Below are 26405 nucleotides of genomic sequence, written 5' to 3'. Positions count from 1 at the left end.
TATTGGCGCTGTACCGATGGCACCACTGATACAATACAGTCCTGGACCTAGGAACTACGGAGCCCCATTTAGAAAATTCTACTAAAATGAATTGCTCTACCGCGAACATGTCTAACAATTAGACAAGGTTATCATTAAGAACCACCAATCTAATTTGTTTAGAGTCGGCCCTAACAAAGATACGAACATCAAAGATTCCGACAATTCTGTCATCATAGCAAAATACTTGACACAACTTGACATGAAAGTACTCTTGTGGTCACTGATAGTTTAGGTTGAATGGTTTAGATTTCGAATAAAGAACATTTTCTTAAGAAATTTTCGAATGAATTATTAGTAACTACAAGTGTATATAGTGTGGTGATGGTGAGTCTTCGATAAGAACTATTTAGATTAATAAATACATACATATCAGTTCTCCAGAAAAATATCTGGACATTATTCTGTAGCCAACAATTCGTAAACGATGACAAACGAAGTATCATTAAATATTTTAAATTTAAATTGTTGGTAAGTTTTTATTTGACTAATATAATAAACACTAATTTTAACAGTTTATATATATGCATTTAATTTAAGTATTTTTACGATAATTTTCTATCATTATTATATATAAGTACAACTAACATATTTGTCTGTTTAATACATTATCAATTGTAGGGGCATACCATATGTTTCTCAAAATAGAAAAGCTCGTATGGAAGCAATTGGAGAGAAATTTGCTGTTGAAAATTATGATATTATTTGCTTACAAGAAGTATGGTCTGTTAGAGATTTTAAAATGTTGAAAGCTAAAACACAAGAACAACTGGCTTATTCACATTATTTTCATAGGTAACTTAACAATATGCAATATTAAATTATATTGATTTTTTTTTAACTACATTTTAAATTCTTTGAATACATTTTAGTGGTGTCTTTGGATCAGGAATTTGTATCTTATCGCGATATCCTATTCAAGATGTAATGTTTCACAAATGGCCAGTGAATGGTTATGTGCACAAAATACATCACGGAGATTGGTTTGGTGGAAAAGGTATCGGACTTTGCAGACTTAAAGTTCACGATATGAATATTAATATTTATATTACACATGTAAGTTTACTTGCTGGAACCTTCATATTTTACTTATACATTCTTTAAAGAGTTAATAAATCATAAGGCATTTAATATTTTAGTTACATGCAGAATACAGTAGATATAATGATGAGTATGCAGCACATAGAGTTTTACAAGCATTTGATACTGCCCAGTTTATTAGGATGACTTGTGGTGATGCTGATTCTGCGATATTAGCAGGTGACCTTAATACAGAACCAGGAGATTTAGCTTATAGGCTCATATGTGGTGTTGCTGGTTTAACAGATGCTTGCTCAAATAATTTAAGTAATTCAGGGACCAACGAGTGTGCCAATAACAGTTATACTGGTTCAAAACTTGCAAGAAAATTACCAGAAGGAAAACGTATAGATCACATTTTGTACCTGGGTTCAAAGAATTATAAAGTATTTTAAATCATTTTTACGTAATATATACTACTTACTATTCGAGTATATTATTAACAATATACTATTTACAGATAGAGGTGATCAATTTTGAACATCCTTTCCCAAAACGTGTACCTCACAAAAATTTTAGTTACTCTGATCATGAAGCTATAATGGCAAGTTTTAAGTTCAATGTTGGTAAGTTAAGATGTGCAATTTTTTGTTAACTTTCATGAATTGTAAATACATCTTACATCTTTATTCGTTTAGGCGAGTCTCAACAAATTAATGTAGATATTAAAGACTCACTAAAAGAAGCTCTACATATATGTGAGACCTCATTGAAGAATATTCGTCGTCAACGATTGTGGTATTTACTGTTTGGTTGTATATTAATTGTACCACTCGTTTGGTCTATGGGATTGGATTGTTCCATTGCATCTATAGGCGCAAGCATTGGACTCAATATAGCCCGTATATTTTTAACTGGAATACTATGCTACACTTTATTCATGAGCACTATATGGAATAGTGTAGAAAAGAATGCTTTAACGGCCGGATGCTTGGCAATCCAAATACATTTAAGTAATTTAAATAATTAAATAGGAATATAATTAATAGGAAAATAATTCATAGGATAATATAATTATATAATTAACTTAAAATTTTGACTTCCCTCAATAGTTCAGTCAAAAATTTCAAACGATATTGTCATTTATAACAAAGATATATTTTCATATACAATGAATCTTAGCATTTTTATACATTAATATTTCCATTATCATATAAATATAGGACAATAATCAAACTACATCGTTTAAACGATAAATAATGAGTCATAATTGCATATAATGTATCAATAATTTATATGTGATAACGCTCTAAATTACACAATTTTAGTCATAGCAATAAAATATTCATATTTATTTTTCAACTAAATGTCATGTTAACCAAAAAAGTCAGAGTTTCTGAAATATTCCAAATTTGAAAGTGAATTATTGAATATTATTTAAGACATTATTCCATTCACAGTATTTACTAACATTTAGCTCTTTAGTAATTTAATTCTAAAAAAAATGTATTACGACTTTATTAAATTGGAAAATAATGAATTTAATTAAAATTATTGGAAAAATAAAAATAAATTCCATTTCCTGAAAATTTGTTAATCTTTCGATTAATTTAAAATATTTGAATTTCTTTGTAATTTATTTCATATTACAACAAATTTCTACACAACACTTTTAAACAAATTTTTCAATAATTGTATTTTGTAATATTTAATGAAATTAATAGAATCTGTATAGCATTTAACTATTAAAAATTCTGATTATATTTGGTATTTATTTATTCCGTATCACATTTTTATATTGTATAGTATATATTATTGCAATATAAACAAATGATTATTGCCTATGAGATCTCCTACAAACTACATACTGGAGCAATATCTTTCAGTACAAATATATTTAAATATCGTGTAATATATTAACGTTATATGCTTTTATATGTATATATAAATTTTTCTACAATTGATTATATACAATATAGACCTTCTTGAGCAAAGAGGCTCCTAATAAATAAAAGGTGTATATACGAATGTATATATAATTGACTATGTAAATTGTACCCAAAGGAATTTAAATAGAAAAGCATTGCGTTTCACATGTCATCGTAATATTCACGAATATATGCTTCAGTAGGCAATAGTGCTAAAAAAAACTACAATTATGGAATGTAAAAACAATGTAGGCACTCTTTGGTTTTTCCAAATTCAAGGTAATTGTTCAACATAGTTCTTTGGGACCAGTCCTGTCTTGCCATTTAACGTACCTTCTAACCATCCTGGCTCCAAAGAGGCCTTTACTGTAATAAAAAATTAATTTTTAGCGCAATTTCTATTTATATCCATATGTTACACATTTTTTCATACCATTTGTAATAATTTGATTCGGCTCAAATGATAATTCGCCATCACATTCTGCCATACAAGCATATAAAGTACGAACTCTCCTAAAAGAAATATGACTGTTCATTGATACTATCAATATCACAATAATAATCTATAAAAAAGCAAGTCACAATATACATCTATACAATTAATAAAACGTATGCATTTACCAAATACCAGGTACTTGCCCAGGACTTGAACGTCCACTACTAGGGGACGTATTAACTCTACAGAAAAAATATATTCACATTAAACCCATGTAAAACAAAAGAAATAAGTTATGATTTGGTTTAAGAAATCAATAACAATTAAGAACTTACACAGATACTGATGGATTACTTCGCTGAGCGTAACTCGACGGATAATGTAGAGGCATCATAGAACCACGTTTTTGTTTCACTGGCAAGTCAGTAAATGAGTGTGGGTCAGATGCAATTGATTCATTTGAACTACTCGTGTTACCACTCGTTGATACTGAATTTCATATAATATTAACATTTACTAAACGATAAAACGTGCATATAAATAGAATGTATTTTCAAAAAGAATTAGAATAACCTTTATCCGGCGAATGATACGTAACAATCGTGTTATTCAATTTAATACGTGCGCTTCGATTGTCTAAATATATTGGCATTCTATGGCTTGTGTGTTCGGTTTCTTCGAAGTCTCCATTTTTTAGGTCATCAACAGAGGACGACTTAGTAACAACCGATAATGGACCGTCATAGTATGATCTTGTAACGAGCTAGGAAAATAAGTTATGATTATTGTATCGTATAACCACTAAAGTAAACATGTAAACTTACATGTGCATGTGGCGAAGATACAGTAGTGTGCATTGGATGTCTTACAAACGAAGTGCCATTTCCAGAGGACGTTGAACCATCATCTACAACGACACGTTGTGATTTGGAAGGAGCAGTAGTTTGTGGAATTTGCGTTGACCGCATATCTTGTGGTGGGCCAGCAACTATTCTGTCGCAATTTTCAATTAAAATTTCAACTACAATGTTATAGAACTTAATGTCCATTATAGAGGCTACTGTTTCTTCCTCTGGTCGTAATAAAGACGGACCAAAACATACGGCCAAGTTGCCAACAGTCATTAAATTTTTATCACTTTTCTTCGCCACACTGTAAACATAATTTAATTATATTTACATATTACAGTTTTCTTAAATATACTTTACACCACCATTTGTTATAAATATAATACAATACGTATCCTTACCGACAGAGATGTCTAATAAGAAGGATTAACATATCGTAATTTGCTTTCGGTAATCGGTAAACGAGACTGTGAATGTCATTTATTCGTGCTTCTTTCATTTCTTGTTCTATTAAAAGTAATAATAAAAATAATAATATTTTCGTAACATGTAATAACTGATATACGTAACACCAAATAAAAATAACAGTTTTAATCTGGAGATTTCAAATAAAACAATATTATAAAGAATACCTATACGCACTCGCAGCTGAAATAAAACTATTGTAGTATCGGAAAGTCATTAACGGTTCAGATAATGTCCTCAGATAGGTTTTCAGTGCACTAGTAATAGTTTTACTTTCCCATTCATCCATATTAAATTTTTCTAATTTCCTCCTATCTAAACCCATTGCCAAAAGTTTATTTACTTTCGATGCGACACCAACTACTCTGTACAGGCCTTGCTCTTCAAGACCTAAAAAAATGATATATCATGATAGAATTATTTTACAGTCTGATACATTCGCACATACAACATGACTACGCGTATCTCACCTCTTTTTTCAAGCGCTGCAATACATTTTGACACAAACATAAATCCTGTGTCATTTAAGACAGTTTCTTCGGATTTTGTTGATACGCCTACTGCAGGGTAATTCTGAAATTAAATAGTTCTACATATATAATTTGTTCTTATTTATAGTATCAAATGAAAACATTAAGACTAAAGCACATACAGGTTCTTTACCATCCATGGCATCTAACCATAACCTCCTGTCTTCTTCGGAAAGTGCTTGAAACGTATATATTACATTAGGCCTGAAAAAATGAAAAGAAGAAGCTATAAAGTATAACCAATAAAGATAGATTATGTGTAAAACATTTCTTACAAAATTACTGTTATACGATAGACCATTTTTCAGTGGATTTCCACAATTTCCAGATAGTTTCTTCAAGGAATGTGTAATTTTATTTTATTTATAAGTTTAAATCTATAAAAATATATAAATACTGACGAAAGTAGGTTGTCTATCACCTACCTTATGCTCCCAAGAATGCAAAACGTATCAAACTTTGAAGAATAGACATTTAAACATAAAACATAGAATCTGGTTAGATAAATTATTTAAACTATCGTATTCCAGATTTTACTGTTAAAAGTGTGCAAGATGATCATATAACAAAGTAATCTGAATCAGCTTACTTATCAACAGTCGTGATGTCAAAGCAGAACCGCTTTTCGATTGTATCCGACGTACGACGTACACAAGATGCCAGTGTCAAAATTTCTTTGCTACTCTGTTACGATACAATACAAATAAATTATTTAATATAGAAAATACACTTTACAAATTGTATTAATTATACTCACAAATTTTCCTGTAAGCTGATTGTAAGGTATCATCGTGAATTCTTTTTTGTCTTTTTGATATGTACAATACTGTTTTGTCCATGTTGTGCCAAATGCTTCTACAAAATTAAACAGTTTTTACGTCATAATATAATCATGATAAAGCTGATCATAAACTTCTACTATATCAAAACTTGTACACATACTCTTTTCCATTAGAAATAGGTATCCCTCACGGGTGTATATTTTGTTAACGCCAGTTTCCACAGCAGACTATAAAATGCAAATATTACTAGTATTTTTATAATACATAATTAACTTCCATATATCATAATAAATATAAGTAATAATTGTATTAGAAAAAATGTACTACATACCTTTTTCATATCCATCATTTTATTCTTAAGTGATTGTGTTTTATCCCGGGTAGCAACGAAATTTTCTCTAGTCTTGTAAAACACACACACACACAAAATTAAAAATTAGTAAGCTATTTATCATGCTGTTATCCTAATAATATTTGCACCACACAATAATTTAGTAAGAAGGTCCAGCTAAGGATTTCTACAAGTAGTTGAACATTAACGGCTAATTTTATTATGAAAATGTAAAATTACTAACATAAAAAGTACTTTCAAGTGCCATACAAAACTTTAAAAATACCCAAGTTATTTTTTCAAAAATAGTTGGAGTATGCTGCATCACATTCTTCTGACGTTGATATAATATCAATTCTCTTAATAATTACTATAATTATTATTAGGTAAAAACTACAAAAGTTAGAATGTGAAACAACAATACATAAAATGCTTCATATATTTTTGTAAATCAAGGTTATGATGCACAAAGCAATCATTTTATCATCGGAATAGTGCTATTGTAAGTAATAAGTATTAAAATCGTGCCTCTGTAATACTAATGCTCCTTTCATGTATTTTTAAGCAATTGAATATGTAGCAATAAAGAAACCAACCTTCTGTATTTTTAATTGCAATTCAGTCATGTAAGGTTTAAAATCCTTTGCAACTTCATGACCTTGATGGTAAAACGTTAGCCAGCCAAACATGAAGCCTAGTAGCTGAAAAAATTGTATATTATTTTTAGTCTGTAACAGATTATTTATAAGCAAAAAGAACTTACAGTTTCAACAAATTCAAATTTTTTCCGTTCTTGAACTTCTTGAAGTAAGAATACATATTCTAAACTGGCTTGGCAAAAATGTCTTTCAGCCATTTCCAATGTTGCATCAGCCTAAGCATAATAAATTTTATATGTGACCAATCCAAACAACATAAATGCTTTAGTTTTATCGTATCTAAGTAATACTCGTACCTCTTGAAGAACATTGTCTTGTTTTTTAGTAGATAGATTTAAGTAACGTTCTTGGCTTTGACAAAATTTAATAGTTTGTTTCTCAAACTTTTTTTTCCCGTCCTATAAGCATAATTTATAGAATTATAATTATATGATTTTACATGCTATGTATAAAAAAAATATATTAAATTACCTTAACCTCTCCGATGTGTTCCTTCCTAAAATTTTCCAAGGGAAGTATAATTTGATCATAAGCACGTTCAAGCTAGAAGTAAAATTTACCAAATTAGCCAAAATGTGTATAAATACTAAGATATAAATTTATTAACTGATAAGTGATTCTGTTTTAAGTGTTAAAGTGAATACATACAAATGAGAGTATATTATTATATATAAGAATGATGTGTACATATGTACAATCACACATTTCATACATGTGGCTGATTAAATCTCTAATGAAAAATAAGTAAGACATTAATTCAAATTACTAAATAAATATGTACAATAAATAAAAGTTGTCTACATATCTAATCTAAGATGGTAATTAAGATTCTTGTAAAATAGAACAACATTATCTAAACAAATTTTAAGTGAACCATCTCTGGTAAATTTCACCAGATAATATGTGGCATACATTTATTAATAAGCTTATCATAACTACTTAAGCGCTAGACACTAAAGTAGACAATCTTCTGCCTTGGTCTTCGAGACAAACTGTATATACTCTGATTTTAATTATTTAGTGTATATTTTTGTAAAGATTATAAAACAAGTTAGTACATCATAAACAATTTGAAATATTAAGTGTTAAAACAAAAATTATAGAATTAATGACATAACTAAAATGCATTCCTTATTTATAAATGAAGATATATGTATGTGACTTATGTCCACACACATGCACTGAACTGCTATAATAAAACAAGCAGATAACAGCTTTCATTTCACTATTTTAAAAGAGAATTATGTTCCATAACATATATTTAAACATGTAGCTTACCAAAGAAATTGTAGATGAGCAAGTATCTAATTTGTTATTAAAAGTATGTTATAACAATAATGCTAGGGTCTAATCAATTTTCGGTTTAATATGCCAAAAATGTTTAAATATTTTATAAAAAGTTTGCTATAATGTGTTGACAATTACATGCAATGATATAATATTTTGGATCTCCATTATTGAAAAAGAAAGGATAATAATTATTTAATTGAGAAGTAATAAGTATTTGTGTGCATTCAGAAACATAAGAAAATATGTACATTATAAAAAAGATGGAGACAGTATAATCTAAATAAATATGCAAAATAATGCTCAAAATTTTGTTCGAAAATATGACACAAAAAATATACCATTAAATAACCTGGTAGAGCTCCTTCTATAAGAACAAAGTTTTTATAATAACAGTTTAACATTCTTTTTAAAGAAATAGTTATGATACTAATAGGATAAAATTTAAAGTAACTTGTAAGAATGCAAGAATACTTTTGTTATTTTGTTATGAGTACTTTAATAAATCACTTTGTCTTATTGCTGTTACAATAAATATATTATGAAATTCAATCGCAGTAACACAATCTTGGATATTCTATTGCAAAGGATTTTTATTTTAGAATGATCTCTTTGAACTCTTGAACTCTTGAACTCTTTGAACTTTGATCTTTTTGATCTCGTTCAACTATTTGTGTATATACTAAAAACATTGCATACCATGCGATCCCTTTCATCCTCTATTGTTGCAATAAGTTTACCAAATTCCTTTAGGCTTTGTGATATGTGAGTTTCGTCTTCAGTTTGAGTTTCCCCAATGCATTCAAAGCTAAAGTTCTGCAATGTTTTAGAAAATGCTCTCTGTGCTCTGGACAAATCTAAAAAGAATTGTTAATTCTATAATCACAGATAATTTTGATAACAATGTTATCTACATCTCGCACATTTATGACTTTGATCAAATAACTATTACGTAAAATATAAGAAATATATATAGAGCAGTCGCAAATCACATATTAAATTTTGCCTGTATTTAGATCACACAAAATCAAATGTTATTCCTTATGATCCTGAATTGAAATAATAAATAAAATTAATATATTTGCATTACAAAAAAAAAAAAAAGAAAAAAAACTGATAAGAAAAGCAACATCATTTTTTACTCGCTAAGGAAGCAAATCCCAATAATAATATGAAATTATGCTAACAATTAGTGCGCACACTTGATACAGATTGAAAGTATAATTAGACACGTGAGATCTAAGTTTTGCGAAAAAAGAGGTTAGTGACAATATGTGGTTAAATAAAAATGTTAATTTTGTTAATATTCGTAGAGTTACAAATAAATCAAATTTTCGTTAAATAATATTGAGGTAAAACAGAATATGACAGCAGCTGTTACACAGACATACATAATCTTATAGCATACGGAAAATAATAAACTTACTTTTGGCAGCTAGCAAAAGATCTTTGACCTCTTTGATGAGCCGTTTAATTTGTTGGCTGGTCTTCTCCAATTCACGTTCATGATAATGAAGATTTTCTCGAAAATAGGGGCTATCGGTTAAGCAATCCGTAAATTCTAATGGTTTGAGGCCAACACCCATTATTCTTGATTGTATATTAAATTTCGAAAGTCATTAATAACTTAAAACAACAGAATAAAAGATTTAACACTTATAACAAGTACTACGAATTATGATCATTTAACGAAGACACAAAGTCTTATCACAGTACGCGTAATAATATATTTCGCGTTGCAAATGTTGCCTATAAAACCGAGGGCGGTTTGCGATAATTCTCCTGTTTATTGCTAGTCATGGACAAAGATACACTTTCTGAATCTTCGTTAAAACTGATGTAAATCACTAGCAGGCTTATATAGATAGGAATTTTGCGATGTCGATTAATGATCATGTACCCTCTTCAGTCGCATGTACCAACTACGGTTTAAATGGCGGGATATTCAAACTACGTTACGATAAACTTACAATTTACGATTAATATAAAATTCGTTTTAACTACGAACTAATCAATTATTAGGTATATGTTGGGACGTATGTTGGGGCGTATGTTGCACACGTACGTACAAATGCTATTTGTTTTACAGATTTCTGTTACTAATCTCTAATTATATTGCGATACAAATAGACAATCATTCAAAAGAAATTTACGAAAATTTAATGTAATAATCGATATTTAAATATATACATAATTAACAGAAAATTGTTTAAATTTGATACATACATACATACATTCCCATATTTTTCCAATAAAAAAAAAACGACCACGACATAAAGGTATGTATACATATATATATAACGCGTGTATTCACACAGGTTTAGTCATTTATTTATTGCATTTATTGCTTTCTATTAATTAGTAATTGTGAAGCGACACTGACGCCATCAAATTGTCAAACAAACTTCATAATTACTTTATGGACTCAGAAAATATCTCTTAGAAGAAATGAATTACTAATCATGCAATTGTTCGCTTTAAGAGAGTTTCTACATTATCTCCAAACAAAGTGTAAAACATACAATTTACAATACCAATTGTATTTACAAATCGAAGAAAGTACCATGTTATAGAGTACCGACAAATGTTCTCGATTTTCTTCCGTTTGACAAATAATGCTAATGAAAATATTGATACTTACTTAAAAGTATAAATATTCGTGGGTACTTGGAAGCAAAATTTGCTTTCTTAAATCAACTTTAATTCCATACATTTCTCATAAAATTTCAAAATATTATTCAGTTTGACAGATCACCGTATACATTACCAAAGCCACAGATTGCGTCTCTTCGTCAAGAACAGTCAAGAATCGACGTTCGATACAAAATGTCTACGACTTGAACTTAGTCTTGCATTATCATAGTTTGAACATAAACAATTAATTCAAAGAATGGAATCCTACCGGCGTAATGGAAACGTAACCCTAATGCAATATCATTCCATGCACTTTGAATTAAGAAAGAAAGAAAGAAAGAAGAAAGAAATGCAATATCACCACCTATCGAGGTTCACTTTCACTTGATAATACTCAAATCAAAAATATAATATATCGCGATGATATAGGAATAATGTTATTTTCAATGAAAAAACAATCCTAGTTTTCATGAGATATAAATCGACTATGTAATGCAATTCTTTGAGATTCGTTTTTTTTATAAAATCATCTTGAAAAGTTGGTTACATTATATATTTATATTACTTTACTTTTCTATAAATAAGTTTTATAATGTATCCGTGTTTTGTTTAAAGGGAAATCAACGTGTAATATGAAACACTAAACTCGCCCTTAGTTGGTCCAAACTAAGAGAGTTTATGAAATGTGAATTGAATATCTTGCTATAGAGAGAAATGTGGTCAGTTTTCCAGTCTATGCTTGTGTGGTGTTTGTATAATAGGTTACATTGTGTCTTAAAATGACGTTTCTAACTTGTAAATATTATTTATTTGACACCAAATAATTTTTGTTGAATATTAGGACTCATTGACAAGTATTCTTATTATCTGTAAATTCGTGTATTATTTATAAATTGGTGTGAGGTTATGATAAGGAAATTGACTTGAGTCACATCCTGTGCCCAATGTTTACTATTAGATCACTTTTTGGATCCTTTGGAGGTAAATAGTTCATTGTTTACATTTTATAGGAAATACGAAGGTACAAGCAGTGATAATTCTAAAACATTTACATAACCTCTCATATAGCGTGGTTGTTTTGACATTCGGTAGATTCACGCTGTGGTTAAGACATATTCTCGTACATTTATTTGTATATTGTACATAGCTCCCTGTTTTGAATAAATTTAGATTATTTATATAACTTTCCATCCATTGGTAGTTTTTTATTTAAACAATTCATATTTAAAATATTTGTTACAATATTTTATAGATGAGATAAGAAGCCTACTAGACTCATCAATAAACAATATTTACATAAACTTGTTGTTTATAAGATATGTAACATTAACGTTTATCACATATCTTCCAAATAAATGATATTTCTCACTTTTATTACATGTTTTTATTTAGTAAATAGCTTTTTTCAACATTACAAACAATTTGTTTATATGAAATTAATATAAGCTTTCTGTAAGCATGAGCAATTAATATAATTTTGTGTTATATGTGATAGGTTTGATATCTGGTATATGTATAGATTTACATTGTGTTAATTGGTTTAAATATTGAAACTTGATAAATTATTTCAGACTGTGAAGACTTACAATTGTATCAGATATGACATTAAATGGTATTAGTAATCAGAAACTAAAATGATTGGTACAGCCTGTGGTTTGGAAGATGCGTGTCGGCAAGCTCAGGTACTATTCAAAATTAGTTATACAAGTAAGCTTGATAAAATTATGTTTCTTGTTCCTTATAATTACATTTTTTACATAGGATATGATTAATCAAGTATCTAAGTGTTGGAAGAATGTTCAAGGACAGAATTCTTTGAACTTTACAACTGATAAGTCATCTACTCAAAAAAAGGAGCAAAGTCATTCTAAACATAGCATACAGTCCAAACTAACTAGATTATATTTTGAAGAACTTACTAAAGTTCCTCATGCAACTCCTGATTCAGTCTTGGTATGCATTTCTCAGACATTTAATGCATCCTTAGAAATATTTTATACAGAAAAACTAATTTGATAATAAAATGTTTATTTATTGAAATGCACAGAACAACCTTGAAAATGAATGTGATCTTCTGGGAAGGTTGGTGCAAAGGGAGGGTTTGCACACATTAATTGTTAATCTCTATGCTGGTAATAAAGGATACTCATTAGCTGTAAGAAATAGGTGAGTAATTTACAATTTTGTATGTTTTATAAACGTATAATTGTCACTATGTAATCTTAATTTAACAGTGATAAGGGAAATCTATATGATAAAAATACAATATTAGCTGAAACACAACTGATGGGTTACGAACAGGGTGAATTGCTTTCATGTATAGACAATGGTCAGTTGCCTGCAATGTTGGCAGAGCAACTAGAAACCAGTCATTCTCACTTATTTTACGATGGCTGTATAATAGCTGAAGTTCGAGATTACCGAAAAGCATTTCCTCATACTAAAGCTGAAGTTCATCATGTGCTTCTTAAGCCTACAACACAGGTAAAGAGTACAACGAATAATATAAGTAAACTAAGAAGAGCTGGTTGAATTTAAATAACTCGACTTCTAACATTTTTAGAGTGTACTCTCGGACGTATCAACTTTAACTAGCGATGGAGATTGGAGTCACGAAGAACGTTTAATGTTAGAATCACATTTAATTGCAGCTACCCAAGGTCCTCTGTGTCTGGATCCAAATCCTATACCTAGTCTAGCTACAACAAGGCTACGACAGTCTAAATCTTTGCTTACCGATCATCAACTTATGCGACAAGCCAAAAAGTTTTCTCAGGTACTTTTTACCGTTTTAATCTTTACAAAATTAATTTGTTTCAAGTATCATATTTAATTTCACATGTGCTAAATCTATTCAAAATGCAAAGTTATTTATTGTAAAATTTGAAAACGTATTGTTCTGTTTGTTACAGGTTACAGTAAATCGGAAAAGAAAATTGGAGCAACTAGCACAACCAGAAGGACTAACAATACAAGATTTAATGCAGAAATTAAGAGCTAAAAGAGGAGTAGTCACAACCACTGCCTGCCCACCGCCTTCACTTACAAACCCTCCTTTACTTCCACCAAATACACCCATCGATGTTTTAAGGTGTGTTATATATTATATTATGTATATGTCATAATATATCAATGATACAATATATTCTACATATTAAATAGATTTGCAAAAGCATACGAGCGCCCGCGAGAAACAAAAGACTGTTTGCCACAAGTTATAGAGGAATATATATTAGAAACTGGTGGAAGTCAAGGTGAGATAGATCACATAAAGCTCTCAATTCTGCAAAGACCTTCTAATTCTGAGTACCTGGGAGAGCTTTATATGGACAAGAATCATCGTGAAGGAGAGAAGAACGGATCGGCATGTCGGTATGTATCGTTGAATTCAATTATTTCAATTTCCTTAAACCGGCCTTTCACTTTACTCCCATTAAATTTTGTGTATAGATTTACGTTAGGTACAAGAGTTTTGGCAAATCACTACATCCAACAGTTTACAGAAATTTTCACAGAAGAGGGTAGAAAGAATGTTCGGATAAAACATGTTGTACCAGGGCAGGTCCCTCGTGTAACATGTACGCCTGGTATGCAGCGAGCACATCAACAGGTATGTGCTCTCTCTAAGAATTGCATTTTAAAAATCATAATTCTTTCATGCATTTTCAAATAAGTATACTGTTATAGGCGCAACAAGCAAAAGCAGCGCAGTTAGTTGCTCAGCAATTACAGCAAGCTCAATCTCAACATGTTGCACAGCAGGTACATTAAAAAGTGTCTGTGAAATGTTTTATTACAATTACAACCGTTTTGATCATTATTTCTTTAGATCTTATCGCGAGCTCAAGGTCAGTTAAACACGTTAGCTGGTCAGGTAGCTTCGATGAAAGCTATGACAGAAGCTACTACTTCTGCACAAAACAATCTGACATGTGTAGATCCAACAAATATGCCACAAGTTATTGCCCAAAGTGATGCTATATCGATGAGTCCAGGGCAATCCTTGACCAATGGTGGATCAAATGCTTCTACCTCTGTACAAATTGACAATTCTGCAATGTCAGTAAGCGATGGTAACTCTTGTAATGGATCCGGAATCTTAGTTTTCCAACAAAAGTCAACTAATAGTATTAACAACCCTGTATCTACAAATGTTCCAGTCCTGGTAGGCATACGCATACGCATACACATTTATTTTTATGCTTAAACATTATTTGATACTATTTTTCCATGTAGCAAGCTCAGTTGCAAGCTGGAACACAAAATTGTGTTACGGAATCCGTTAGTCAAAGCCAAAATGAAGTACCATTTAAAAAGCACTCCACTAATCCAGCGATAACTGCTCTTGTAACATCCCTTATGAATTCTGCTCAACAATTTCAACAACAAGCTGCAGGTTCGTAATGGCATTGATGTCAAATATAACGCAAACGTGCATCACATTATGAACAATTTATTAAATACTTTTGCAGCTAATGCAGCGGCTGCTGCTATGAACAATAATGCACAGACTACAAACAAGTCAAACAATGCTGCGATTCTTAGTTTATTAAATAGTAGTCCTGCCAATTTAACTCAGCAAAAAGTTCAACCACGAAGGATTTCTTTGAATGCTTCCATCCCATCTAGAGTTCTTAGTCATGGAAATGTTATTAATGTCCCTAACACCACCGGCCAAGTAAATAAATTAAACTCGTTGTTTTCACATTTTTAAATTATCGTAAAACTCAAGCACGTATATGTTTCAGGTAAGGGTGAGTTTAAGTTCAGCTTTAACAGGACAATTGGGTTGCAAGCAACAGCCGGTGAAAGCAACAGCTGTAAGGTTGGCACGTGTACAAGATCCTACTTCTACGTTAGGATTATCAATGCCAGGACTTTCAGCTTTATTAGCAGGTATAATGTACAAAAATGTATAAAATTCATTTGTATAGATATAATTCGAATAACATCATTAAGATATTTTGTGTCATCTGAATAGGGACACCGTCTGCGGATAACCCAATACCTGGTATCAATTCTGGTTCTTCTCTACTTGAAAGATTAACTGCTTCTTCCAGTCAAAACAATCAGTCCACAAATCCAATGACCACTCCACCATCTACGAATGTAAATCTGCAGGGTGTAAATCTTACTAGTCTGCCAAATTCTATCAACGGTCTTCAAAATGTTCAGGTTGTGGAGAGCTGCTTATTTCTACATATGGCGTAGAAGATGAAATACTACTGTACTATTCGTTGTACGACAGGTATCATTTCCCGGATTATCACAACCTATTACGATGTCGCTAAACGTGTCAGCGACGACGGGTTCTGTTACACCTACAGGAGTCATTGTTTCCCTGCCTATATCATCTGCAACCAATACTTGCACCACGGTTTCTAGTGTTAGTTTTTTTTTGAATTTCACACATTTGCACATTCTGAACAATATGACAAAATAAAACATAACAGACGATTAAATAATGCCACCTCTTTTTAGATGGTAGCTACTACAGTTGTTACCACCGCCATTGCTGGGAGTACACCAACGGTAGTAATAGCTAATCCTGCCAATACTCATTTATCACTACCTATTGGTAAGAATTATTTACAGTATATTGTTTTCAATATTCGTTTTAGGTCAAGGTATTTTATTTAATAAATTATTTTTTAACCTAAAAAGATAAGTAAATATTACGTTTATACGAAATAAATAATTATATAATATAAAATAGTTCAAAATATTTACACGAATATAATGTTTCAGCCCAGATAATACCTTCTAGTGTTAAAGGATTATCGCAACAAAATATACGTAGCAGTAATTCTGTCACACTCTCACAGGTATTTATATGCATTCAGAAAAATATAAATTCGCACTGTATAATTCACGGTTATCGAGATCTCCCGGATAAGACGAATATGTCTTTCAGAGTGGACAAGCAATTCAACTTGTTGGATCTCAAAGGCCACGACTTAATCATATGACTCGTCAAGTACAACCGAATCAAGTTAAGTCAACTGTATTGCCAAATCAGTTAGTGACTGTGGCTAAAACGGTAACAGCAAGTCAATTGATACTATCTGGTAACAAACAAGTGTTAACTCCTATAATGGGTAAGTTACCATAAATATCATGCCAGAATATACACGTATACAAAAAGTGTACAGTACGCATTGTTTCTGTGACACAGAGAAAAAATCAAATTTGTTTTTCACAAATAAAGGAAATAAAAAGAAAATTCTGTTTTATAGCAGCAACGAAACCAGTGCTTATGGCGTCTCAGACGACACCTTCTTCCCAAGTAGTACCTGCAAATAAACAAACTTTATTGACAAAATCCTTGCATGCTAGAGCTTCTACAGGGCAGTGCAGTCAACAAACTCAAAGCCTTGGAGTGGCAACATTATCGCAGCAACAAGTATGTATTCAAAATTACTGTTGACTATAAGTGAATGTATTGATTTTGATTATGCTGTAGCCGAAGTTAAGTTGATTTTATAAAGAAAACTTATTATGTAGTTACAGAGAACTCTCGTGAAACCTGTACAGCTCCAGCAATTACAGTGTTTGGCTGCGCAACATAAAGTAGCTGTTGCAGCCGGCAATGCGCAAAACAGAACTCAAATTGAGCCTCAAAGAAATTCTACATCTACCCCTGGGGAGGATCCAGCCTGAACATGTTCAAATAATTAATAATGTCTCAACATTACATTTAAATAATTGGAGCCTGCCTACAAGGAATGTAATGAGGCGTTTGTATATTATGTTAATGTGACATTTGGAGTTTTAATTATGCATGCAGTTATAATTGTAAATTATGAAATTTTTATTTACAAACGATCAATGTTTATCAACAACGACATATTTTATAAAATCAGCGTAATACATACTTTGTGCATACGTGCAATAAGTTATTTCTATAAAAAAAAAAAAAAATAAATAAAAATGAATTTGCCTCAAAATATTACTTTGAGGGCAGTTTCAATTATTGTATATATAACTTATACATACGATTTGTTTTATATTAAAAAATGTAATAAATATTCCATTTTTTATTGATCTCTACCCTTTTCGTAACGTTACTATGTTTATCGAAGGGTAAACTCTTTAACTTTGATCATTGAAAATGTTTAGGTAGCTACTTTCAGTAGTTTTTATAAGTACAAATACTGAAACAGCTTTCAGGTTAACTTTCCATCATTCACAATAAATATAAAGTGTTGATCATAGATATGGATATCATAAAGTAATCAAATTTATGGATGAATAACATTTTGTAACGGAGTAATACAAAAATATTAAAAAATTTAATGAATAAATTAAAATATTAAAAATCTATCGTTCAAGTTAAAAAGCAATCCTGCTGTTAAAATTAAATTCATTCCTCAATTTTATATAAAGTTATTGTTTAAACATAATTCTAACGACTAAAGTAACTATCGCGAAGATCATATTTTACTTAAATAGATAACACTTAAAAGTATATGACACACAGAATTTCATTTAAAAAATATCAATATGTAACATGCTTCCCTTATATTTATTCTACACATTTATATTAAAACCATACAGTACATACACGCACAAATGTAATTTTTTAAAATAATATCTATCGTGTATGATTTACTGTATGTATCATTTGAAAAAATAATATAGTGTAGAATTCTAAAGGCCTCTTATCATACAATAGTATTTGCTATATTTTTGACTCAAAAAAGATGACCCACTGTTTAATTGTACTTAATTTATCACTAGGAATTATGATAGTCATCATCAACAGCAGTTTTGTCATTAATAAACATTATAAAAACTTTGTATGTTAATTGGCATTCAGTTCCAGCTGTATGCAATTACAAATTTCATTTTGACTACCCTAATTTAAATAACTAATTTCTTCATTCCCTTGAGTATTTATCACAAGATGTAATCGTACAAACAGTTCGATATCGATCTATATAATTATAAAAGTATTCGCACAAAATATTTAATGCCTGTTCTTTCTATAGAAATATAATAATAACATAACCTAAAAATCAAGACCTAATAAAAAGACGCTTGATGAACGCAGTTTGTTTGATATATTCACTATTAATAAGTCAACGTGGAATTAGAGCAGAGACAAATTTCTTCCATTATTACATTATATACATTTCTTTCACAATCAGTCTCTGTTTTGGGAGATCTACCAATACATACCTTACAAATATTTAATAACAATGCTAGACTTTTCTTAACAACTTTCATTAATAATAAAATACTGTGTATGCTCCGTTGAAGATACTTCTGTTATATGTCACTTGTACTGTATCTTATACTTGTCAATGCATAACACAGGCTATAAATTATAATATGTTATCACGAAAGTGCACTTGCATCTATACCTTTGATCTTTTTGTATAGCATATTGATTTGAACGTTTATAAAACATTATCAACGTTGAGCATTAATAATTCTTACTTCAACGTGATATCATTGACTATAGAAGGTTTCAAATGCTTCATAACGTTACAAAATATAAATCAATAATATATGTACACTTTTCCTCTGTATAGTTGTGAAAACATTTTTTATTTTATAAATTTAACGATGATTGATCCACTTCTGGTCGACTATCTGGAGGATTAGAAACTTGTACTACTGGTTGATTTTTACTCACTGCCCATTCGCTCTCTGGATCTGAAGAGATATTTGAGCCTCCCATAATGTCATCTTCTATAGAAATATCTGATAAATTTTCCATACTTAATTGGTTTCCATCCGTATATAAAGATTCGCAAACAACTAGAACACAACATTTTCAAAATATATTATTTTTAACAGCACTTAACTATATACAACATATCTCTTATTTAATAAAATGACTAATAGGTTAAAACAATTACCATCACTGAGTGTATGCTGAGATAACCATGAGGGTTCATCCCATTCATCGAATTGTAATTTTCTATTATTTTCAACTTCTTCTATAGATAACATTGTATGCGATTCTGAATCCGTAACATCAAATATCTCGGTTACTTGTACTTTATTATTATCATCCATATAATAGTACGACATCACAGCTTCTTGGTCTGATGTAACCTATAAATTTTGTTTACAAAATATAAGTACCAGTTTGTAATTTCAAAGTTAATTGATAATCTTTACTACCTACTTGAAGAATATTTTCAAAAGTATCATCAACAGGTGTAAGCTCAGACATATTTATAACACATTTTGATGTATTACTATGATCCACCCATGGTTGTCTGAAAAATATATTGATATACATATATAAATAATGTTTAGCTACTTAAAAAATGTATTAATTAAAATCAATAAGATTACATACATTTCATCGTATTGTAAAGTTAAATTTAGATTCTTTTGATTTTTATACAAACTATCAGTCTCGTCTACTGCTTCTATATTATATATACCTGAAAAATGTTCAAGATACATATATGTATATAGGTGTGATATTTATTTTTATAATTAATACAAATTACATAGCAATTGGACTTACTTGATCCATATTCTGTAATAGCTAATTGGCATTTAATAGTTTGTGGCATTCGTTGATAATACACAGTGATTTGGGGGAATAGCATGTTTAATTGATCCAAGAAGAATGTTCTTAATTCTAACAAATTTCTTCGTAATTTAGGAACACTTAAAATAAACCTGAAATTAAAATTAATTTAGGTTAATACTTTTTTCAGAGACGAAATCATTGTCAATGTGACCATAGTGAGGAGAAAAGAGAAATATATACACAAAGAATTGTACTAGTTTATATTAAGTTCAAACAAACATGCAAATGTACAAGTGCATAAATTTAATTAAATTAATGGAATGTAAAGTAAAGAAGGCAAAGCTTATGCTTATGCTTACCGGGAATGTCTCGTATGTTTAGTACAAGAAATCATCTGCGGAGATGTACAAAGAATATTTCCAACTACTTTGTATTCCAAGGTGTGAGTTTCTATCTTGCTACCAATCAAACTATGGCGACATGCATAATGTTAAACACGATTTCATTGCTATATTAGTTACATGCAATTTTAAAAAAGCAACAACTCATGCATGTTAATTTATCACACCATAATTAAAGTACATAATATAAACATTTAAATACGCAGTACCATATAATTTTGTTTAGATAGTATTAGTATAACATGATCGGAAAATATACTGTAAAAACTGATACCCGATAAAACACTTACTTTGTAAATGTTGCATATACTACATCTGCTGGTATCGTGTACGGTAAACTAAGTAACGATAATAGTTTTACGCTCCGATGTTTGAAGAACCAATTAATAAGGCCTTTATTAGCAGAATCAATTGCATCTTGGAAAATGGTCATAACTGTCTCAGGTAATTTAGATACCAATGCTTCCTGTAATATATGTACACATGTGTAAATATAATATATAAATAATATTTTAATTAATAGAAAAAGTATCTGTACCTGTCTATGTGTTTTACATTCTAAACATTCAGGGTCATATTCCATATTATCATCAAGAGTTTCTGAGACAACAAACGTAGATTGTACGGCGAGACATCGAGTACAGTTGAGTAAATTATTACGATGAAGAAATCTTAATGCATCATCAAACCCTTGCTTGCATATACTTGAAAGTATCTAGAAACCATACTATTTTTAATAATATTACAAACAATTATAAGTTATTAATATTTTATCTCTATAAATAAAATATATAATCTTACCTCTGGATTAGGTGGAAACAGTATTCTTGCAAATCTATATATGTTCTGTCTTGAAAGTTCTATACTAGTATTTGCAACATTGACCTTCAAATTAGAAACATTTCGTTATCTCTTACATACATAATTTATGTGTATTATAAATTGTGTTTTCACCACTTTTTTAATCACTTACATGGAAGAGTTGAGAAGATTCATCTCTAGGACAAATATCACTTTCACCACAAAAAGGACTAACAGTAATTGTATTTTCGTCAAGCGTAGGAAGATTGTCGCTAAAACCACCATCCATGTATCTGATACCACGAAATCGTGGTGGTAAAAGTCCAGAAAAGAGTGGAATAAATGCACTTGCTAATAATGCCTGCAAAAATGAAATTATATAAATGAGTATAAATGATTGTATAAATTATATAATTATAAATTAAATAAGTGTTGGTCATTCACTTACCTGTAACAAGTCTTCTTTAGAAGAGAATTGCGAAACAATTACATTTTTTCCATCATACACTCTTGTCAAAGAGATGTGGAGTTTACCGCTCACTCGAATGTGGGCATCATTAGGAAGGAACTGTAACAAAAAATTGATAATTTGATGTCCTTTCTTTACTTTAGAATGCTTTCAATGATTCATACCTTCTGCAAGCTTTCCAACAATATTTTCTGTACATTGAAAGATGGACTAAACGGACCAAGAGTACGTTGGCGCGCTTCGCGTGCAACACGCAATAAATTACTTGTGATCTCCCCTGTAACAATGCACATTACTATTAGTATTATGATCGTGCAGAAAAGCAATTGAGACAACCTATACGGTTGTTTTTATTTTGTTTTGAACGTGGAATACGAAAATGATAGAGATAACAATACAAGCACAGGTGTCCTTAAAGATTCAGTGGACATAATAAGACGCTATATTTAACGTAATATAATACTGTATTTTCATTTTATTAATTTTCCCATTGTATTAAACTTACTTTTGAATGTAAGCACTATAATTTTATCATATATATTTGCATATAATTGCGTGAAATTTATTATACATACATTTTCATTACACCACGGACATTCGCGAAAAGATGAAACTTTACATGATTATTTATAATTATGAGTATTTGTAAGAAAGTGAACGTCAATAATGTTTTGAAAAATGTCTTATCACCACTCGACATTGATATAAATTACACAAATCTTATCTTTTTTTCATGTACAGGTACTTGTAATTGATATCATATCGAAGAATTTTTGTTATATGATCATAAGAGGCTACATTTTAATGTTCCACAAACATAACATTAAACAATTAAACCGTGGAATTATATAAGGTTATATCATTCGTATAAAAAAATGCATTTCGAAGAAATACACAAAAGTTCTATTGTAAATATATTTAATATTTAAATGTGTACATACTATATGTATGTATGTATGTACATCTTTATCTTTTATCATCCGAGTCAGTATTGCCTTTCTACAAAAACAAACATTCCTTTGTTTGCGTTAGATACAACAGCTTTTATCTATTGATGCTGGTATACCAGAAGCGAACACAAAGAGTTTATTTTACGATTAAAAGACTTCAATCGTGCTCCTATCAAAACAGATATACAGCTGATTTTGTAAACAAAATTTCAGATGAATTTGTCAATTACAACTCCGATGGATGCATTATGGATATGCTTTTTGTCTTTAAAAACAAAATTTATGTTCATTTCTATTGTTTGTCTCGATATCTCGGAATTTTATCATTTCTTTGGATTACCATCTCGAAATTTAATCATTATATCATGATATGTAATTACATACGTTTTTATAAGGATTGTAATTTTAATAGTTTATTGAAAAATTATTATTCAGCCATTGATAATTTTGTTTAATTTTTAAGGAATTTTCTAATTGTACTGCTTCAGTTTACCGTTTCTTTATAGTTACAACGAAACTATCTCATGTTTCCAATATACCACAAAAGGGACACTTATTTTCATTAACGAATGGACAACTTCTAATTTTAACTACTAGCAAAGCCAGAGCATGAGCACCTTTCACTTTTCCAACGTACAAAACCTGTTCGGCAGATAAATTTACTTATAAGAATAGTAATTATCGTGTCATTAACGAGCCATTTCGAACGATCCGTTATTTCGAAAATTCCGAGGGCTACTCGACTATTTTGATACATATTTAAACATAATATAATTTTAATCATCTTACAAATAAATGTCCAAAATAATTCAAAGTAATCTTTAATTTATCGTTTTTAATTTGGGAATTGATACGGTATCCTGGCAATACGAAAATAAAGATTAGTCAACATTTGATAGGATTAAGAAGTGGCCTTGCATCATTTCGACAAATAATTGTTTATGCTTAGAATACACTTGAAATTGTTTTTTGTGTATTTACATATGCTGGTGTTTTTCTTAAAGTCTTGGAAAATATTTGTCGTGCATTTTTTTTTATACGCTGTTTTCAAGTGTGCAGTAAATAATATTTGTCCGATAAATGAGGACATTTCCTTTCTATATATATACATACATATGTATGTACATAGGTTAAACATTCGCGTATGTGACGACGCAGTTTACTGCACGCTTTCGACCACGTTTTTAAGTGCGTTTTTATGATCAAATATTAATTATGAAAATATGTGCGTCATAGATTATATAAAAGATTACTAGATGTAACTGTACATTAATCATTGTAACTATTATCAGTTTCCTTATTCCAATCGTGTGGTATTCAACTAGGCCATACATGTACATACATATATGAATATGGATAAATTATCATGTACGCAATAGAGCAGCTGATGCACAATATCATAATTGATTGTCATTTTTAGAACCGTACTTACCCAATATTTTCTAATCATGTTTCCTTAGTTACATGAAATATACATAGTTTTGGCACAAATAAGTTCAAAAACTATACGAATAATTAATTTTGGCAAAAGATTTAGCATTCATTTTATATAATTAAATTATTAAATCTATTAACAATAAATCATGAATGTTTCATGCACATATTAATTTCTTCATAATCTTATCAAGAATTCTTTTTACATTAAAAATTATCATAAAATGTTTCTTATACAAGTTTATTTTACAACTATCTCTTAACAACCAGTTTCATACAGTTAACAAGCAAAAAATTGAAGACAGTTAGTATGATTTATTATTAAACCAATCAACATTTTTCTATCACACAACTGGATAAGCTGTTGTAATAAAAATATGATATACAATACATGGTTACTCATTCCAATAAGTCTTTTGTAATTGCTTGCTTTGTGCTATATATTTATTGCCTGCCTTACTCACAAAGAAAAACATTTGATAAGTGTTATTACTACTTCCAATTTGATTATTCTAAGCCTGACCTACTTATAAGATTTATTTACACAATGACTAACTCTGCAGACCTACTATTTGTAGTTTCTGTAAAACTAATAGTTGCAATATGTTGATGCAATGCACTATATTGCTATAATTTGCTTTTTACCATGCATAAGCTACTGTAATCATTAGTTTTTCACAATTTGTTTTCATTACTATTGTTTCATAGTATATGTATACTTCTAGCCTTCTTTATCTTCTAGCTTGATGTATATTTATTATTTACAGACTTATGTATAGGAAACCGTTTAATTGGACTCTGTAATACATAAATAATAAGATACATTAAAACTTTAAGTGTTATAGATTGAATATTATCGGTAAATGTTATACATTTGTGTAATGAAATTGACAGTAACGTTATATCTGCTATGATAATATAGTACATAGTATAGTACCGCTGTCGCTGCTTTCGTAAGCTAAATTATAATATCGTATCAATTGATACCAAAAAGAAACAAATAAAGATATTTGCAGTTTAATAACAGAGCGACACCGTTGGTACACCGAAACAATTTGTTCAACATGCGAGAAATGGTTACAAGACGCGAGATGAGTAGTATCAAAAGTCGTAAATTGAACCGCAACATTGAAAAAAACTAATTATTTAAGATACTATACATCTGTCAGATATATAAACAAAGGAGTTCACTCACCGAGGGGCAAGTCACAAAGAAGACAACAGGCAGCGATAGCACCAACCGATGCACCACTAATCTTATCCAAGAGCAAGTGTGGAGCGTATTTCTTGAAGCACACTGCCACACCAACGTGGTAAATACCAAGAAAACCGCAACCAGCGAACGATAAATTCATTTCGGAATTCTCTTAAGCGCTGTACCGGTCACCGTTGCTTTGTTTATGTTGATTATCAAAGCTAATTGTACAAATAATCAAAAAGTACTGATCTCCTATCTACGGCACTACGAACGTCACTTGCAAAGGAAGCGCTATCAACGACGTATTACGCACGGCGTCCAACTTGGAACTATCAGTAGTCCTTTCCGACCAACAACAGTCTTCCCAAACTCTGAAGACTAATCTCAAGTATGATTGAAAAAAATACATATTACAAGCAGCCGGAGTGATAGTACAGGTTTTGATGACGTACGTTTGTAAATACATACTGGTTCTTTCATTGGCTAGGAATGATGGTGTGGTGATAGGCTCCGCCCACTTTAACGTTCTCAAACTCATTCGTTGTGTAATATACCAATATGAAGGACGGTGCATACAGTGTATTGTATCGTGGACAAGAAAAGTCAAAGCTCAGATTACGAAGAAATAACTTATTTCAAATATCATTAGGTGCATTCAGAAAAGTTGCCGCTCAGTGAGCAGGTTTTAATACTA

At 30.2% G+C, this 26405-nt stretch overlaps 4 protein-coding genes across 13 annotated transcripts; 2 read left to right on the top strand and 2 right to left on the bottom strand.

The window, feature by feature from the left end:
• The first annotated feature begins 131 nt into the window (after window positions 1-131).
• On the top strand, window positions 132-2116 carry LOC128885703 (putative neutral sphingomyelinase). 2 transcript variants are annotated; one of them, XM_054139896.1, is made up of 7 exons: window positions 132-510; window positions 661-834; window positions 912-1095; window positions 1179-1299; window positions 1366-1505; window positions 1580-1685; window positions 1758-2116. In XM_054139896.1, the coding sequence occupies exons 1-7, from the start codon at window positions 467-469 to the stop codon at window positions 2087-2089; spliced, it is 1101 nt and encodes a 366-aa protein (XP_053995871.1). In that variant the 5' UTR covers window positions 132-466; the 3' UTR covers window positions 2090-2116. The 2 variants fall into 2 exon arrangements, with proteins under 2 accessions (XP_053995871.1, XP_053995870.1); XM_054139895.1 differs by having other exon boundaries at window positions 1179-1505.
• Window positions 2117-2817: 701 nt separating this feature from the next.
• Window positions 2818-11124, bottom strand: LOC128885700 (rho GTPase-activating protein Graf-like). Of its 6 annotated transcripts, none has more exons than XM_054139888.1 (21): window positions 10967-11124; window positions 9752-9915; window positions 9025-9182; window positions 7510-7581; window positions 7335-7436; window positions 7143-7253; window positions 6976-7080; window positions 6380-6451; window positions 6209-6275; window positions 6024-6121; window positions 5856-5950; window positions 5389-5470; window positions 5207-5309; window positions 4914-5126; window positions 4673-4778; window positions 4248-4575; window positions 3997-4186; window positions 3759-3912; window positions 3609-3665; window positions 3421-3500; window positions 2818-3353 (listed from the first exon to the last, which is right to left on the bottom strand). In XM_054139888.1, the coding sequence occupies exons 2-21, from the start codon at window positions 9909-9911 to the stop codon at window positions 3262-3264; spliced, it is 2445 nt and encodes an 814-aa protein (XP_053995863.1). In that variant the 5' UTR covers window positions 9912-9915; window positions 10967-11124; the 3' UTR covers window positions 2818-3261. The 6 variants fall into 6 exon arrangements, with proteins under 6 accessions (XP_053995863.1, XP_053995862.1, XP_053995864.1 ...); XM_054139887.1 differs by having other exon boundaries at window positions 9752-9951; window positions 10967-11122; XM_054139889.1 differs by lacking the exon at window positions 10967-11124 and having other exon boundaries at window positions 3627-3665; window positions 9752-10940.
• A 550-nt stretch (window positions 11125-11674) lies between these two features.
• LOC128885719 (transcription factor SPT20 homolog) lies at window positions 11675-17985 on the top strand. Of its 3 annotated transcripts, none has more exons than XM_054139926.1 (21): window positions 11675-11940; window positions 12531-12641; window positions 12721-12912; window positions 13007-13125; window positions 13194-13443; window positions 13523-13735; window positions 13872-14050; window positions 14122-14331; window positions 14410-14569; window positions 14647-14721; window positions 14789-15124; window positions 15196-15355; window positions 15432-15637; window positions 15708-15855; window positions 15941-16134; window positions 16208-16345; window positions 16441-16537; window positions 16708-16784; window positions 16874-17057; window positions 17199-17362; window positions 17464-17985. In XM_054139926.1, exons 2-21 carry the CDS (start codon window positions 12594-12596, stop codon window positions 17617-17619), a joined length of 3306 nt encoding a protein of 1101 aa, XP_053995901.1. In that variant the 5' UTR covers window positions 11675-11940; window positions 12531-12593; the 3' UTR covers window positions 17620-17985. The 3 variants fall into 3 exon arrangements, 2 of the variants coding, with proteins under 2 accessions (XP_053995901.1, XP_053995900.1); XM_054139925.1 differs by having other exon boundaries at window positions 17196-17362; XR_008459647.1 differs by lacking the exon at window positions 17464-17985 and having other exon boundaries at window positions 16708-17057; window positions 17199-17339.
• Window positions 17867-26055, bottom strand: LOC128885720 (1-acylglycerol-3-phosphate O-acyltransferase Pnpla3). 2 transcript variants are annotated; one of them, XM_054139927.1, is made up of 13 exons: window positions 25709-25883; window positions 22294-22406; window positions 22109-22228; window positions 21833-22021; window positions 21661-21744; window positions 21398-21574; window positions 21150-21325; window positions 20818-20928; window positions 20450-20607; window positions 20276-20363; window positions 20099-20192; window positions 19827-20025; window positions 17867-19725 (listed from the first exon to the last, which is right to left on the bottom strand). In XM_054139927.1, the coding sequence occupies exons 1-13, from the start codon at window positions 25866-25868 to the stop codon at window positions 19517-19519; spliced, it is 1878 nt and encodes a 625-aa protein (XP_053995902.1). In that variant the 5' UTR covers window positions 25869-25883; the 3' UTR covers window positions 17867-19516. The 2 variants fall into 2 exon arrangements, with proteins under 2 accessions (XP_053995902.1, XP_053995903.1); XM_054139928.1 differs by lacking the exon at window positions 20818-20928 and having other exon boundaries at window positions 25709-26055.
• Window positions 26056-26405: the final 350 nt, after the last annotated feature.

The sequence above is a fragment of the Hylaeus anthracinus genome, unplaced genomic scaffold (genome assembly GCF_026225885.1).
Source record: "Hylaeus anthracinus isolate JK02 unplaced genomic scaffold, UHH_iyHylAnth1.0_haploid 11981, whole genome shotgun sequence".
NCBI classification, from domain to species: Eukaryota; Metazoa; Arthropoda; class Insecta; order Hymenoptera; family Colletidae; genus Hylaeus; species Hylaeus anthracinus.
The sequence above is the reverse complement of the archived record's forward strand: the minus strand, read 5'-3'. Positions and strand labels throughout refer to the sequence as shown.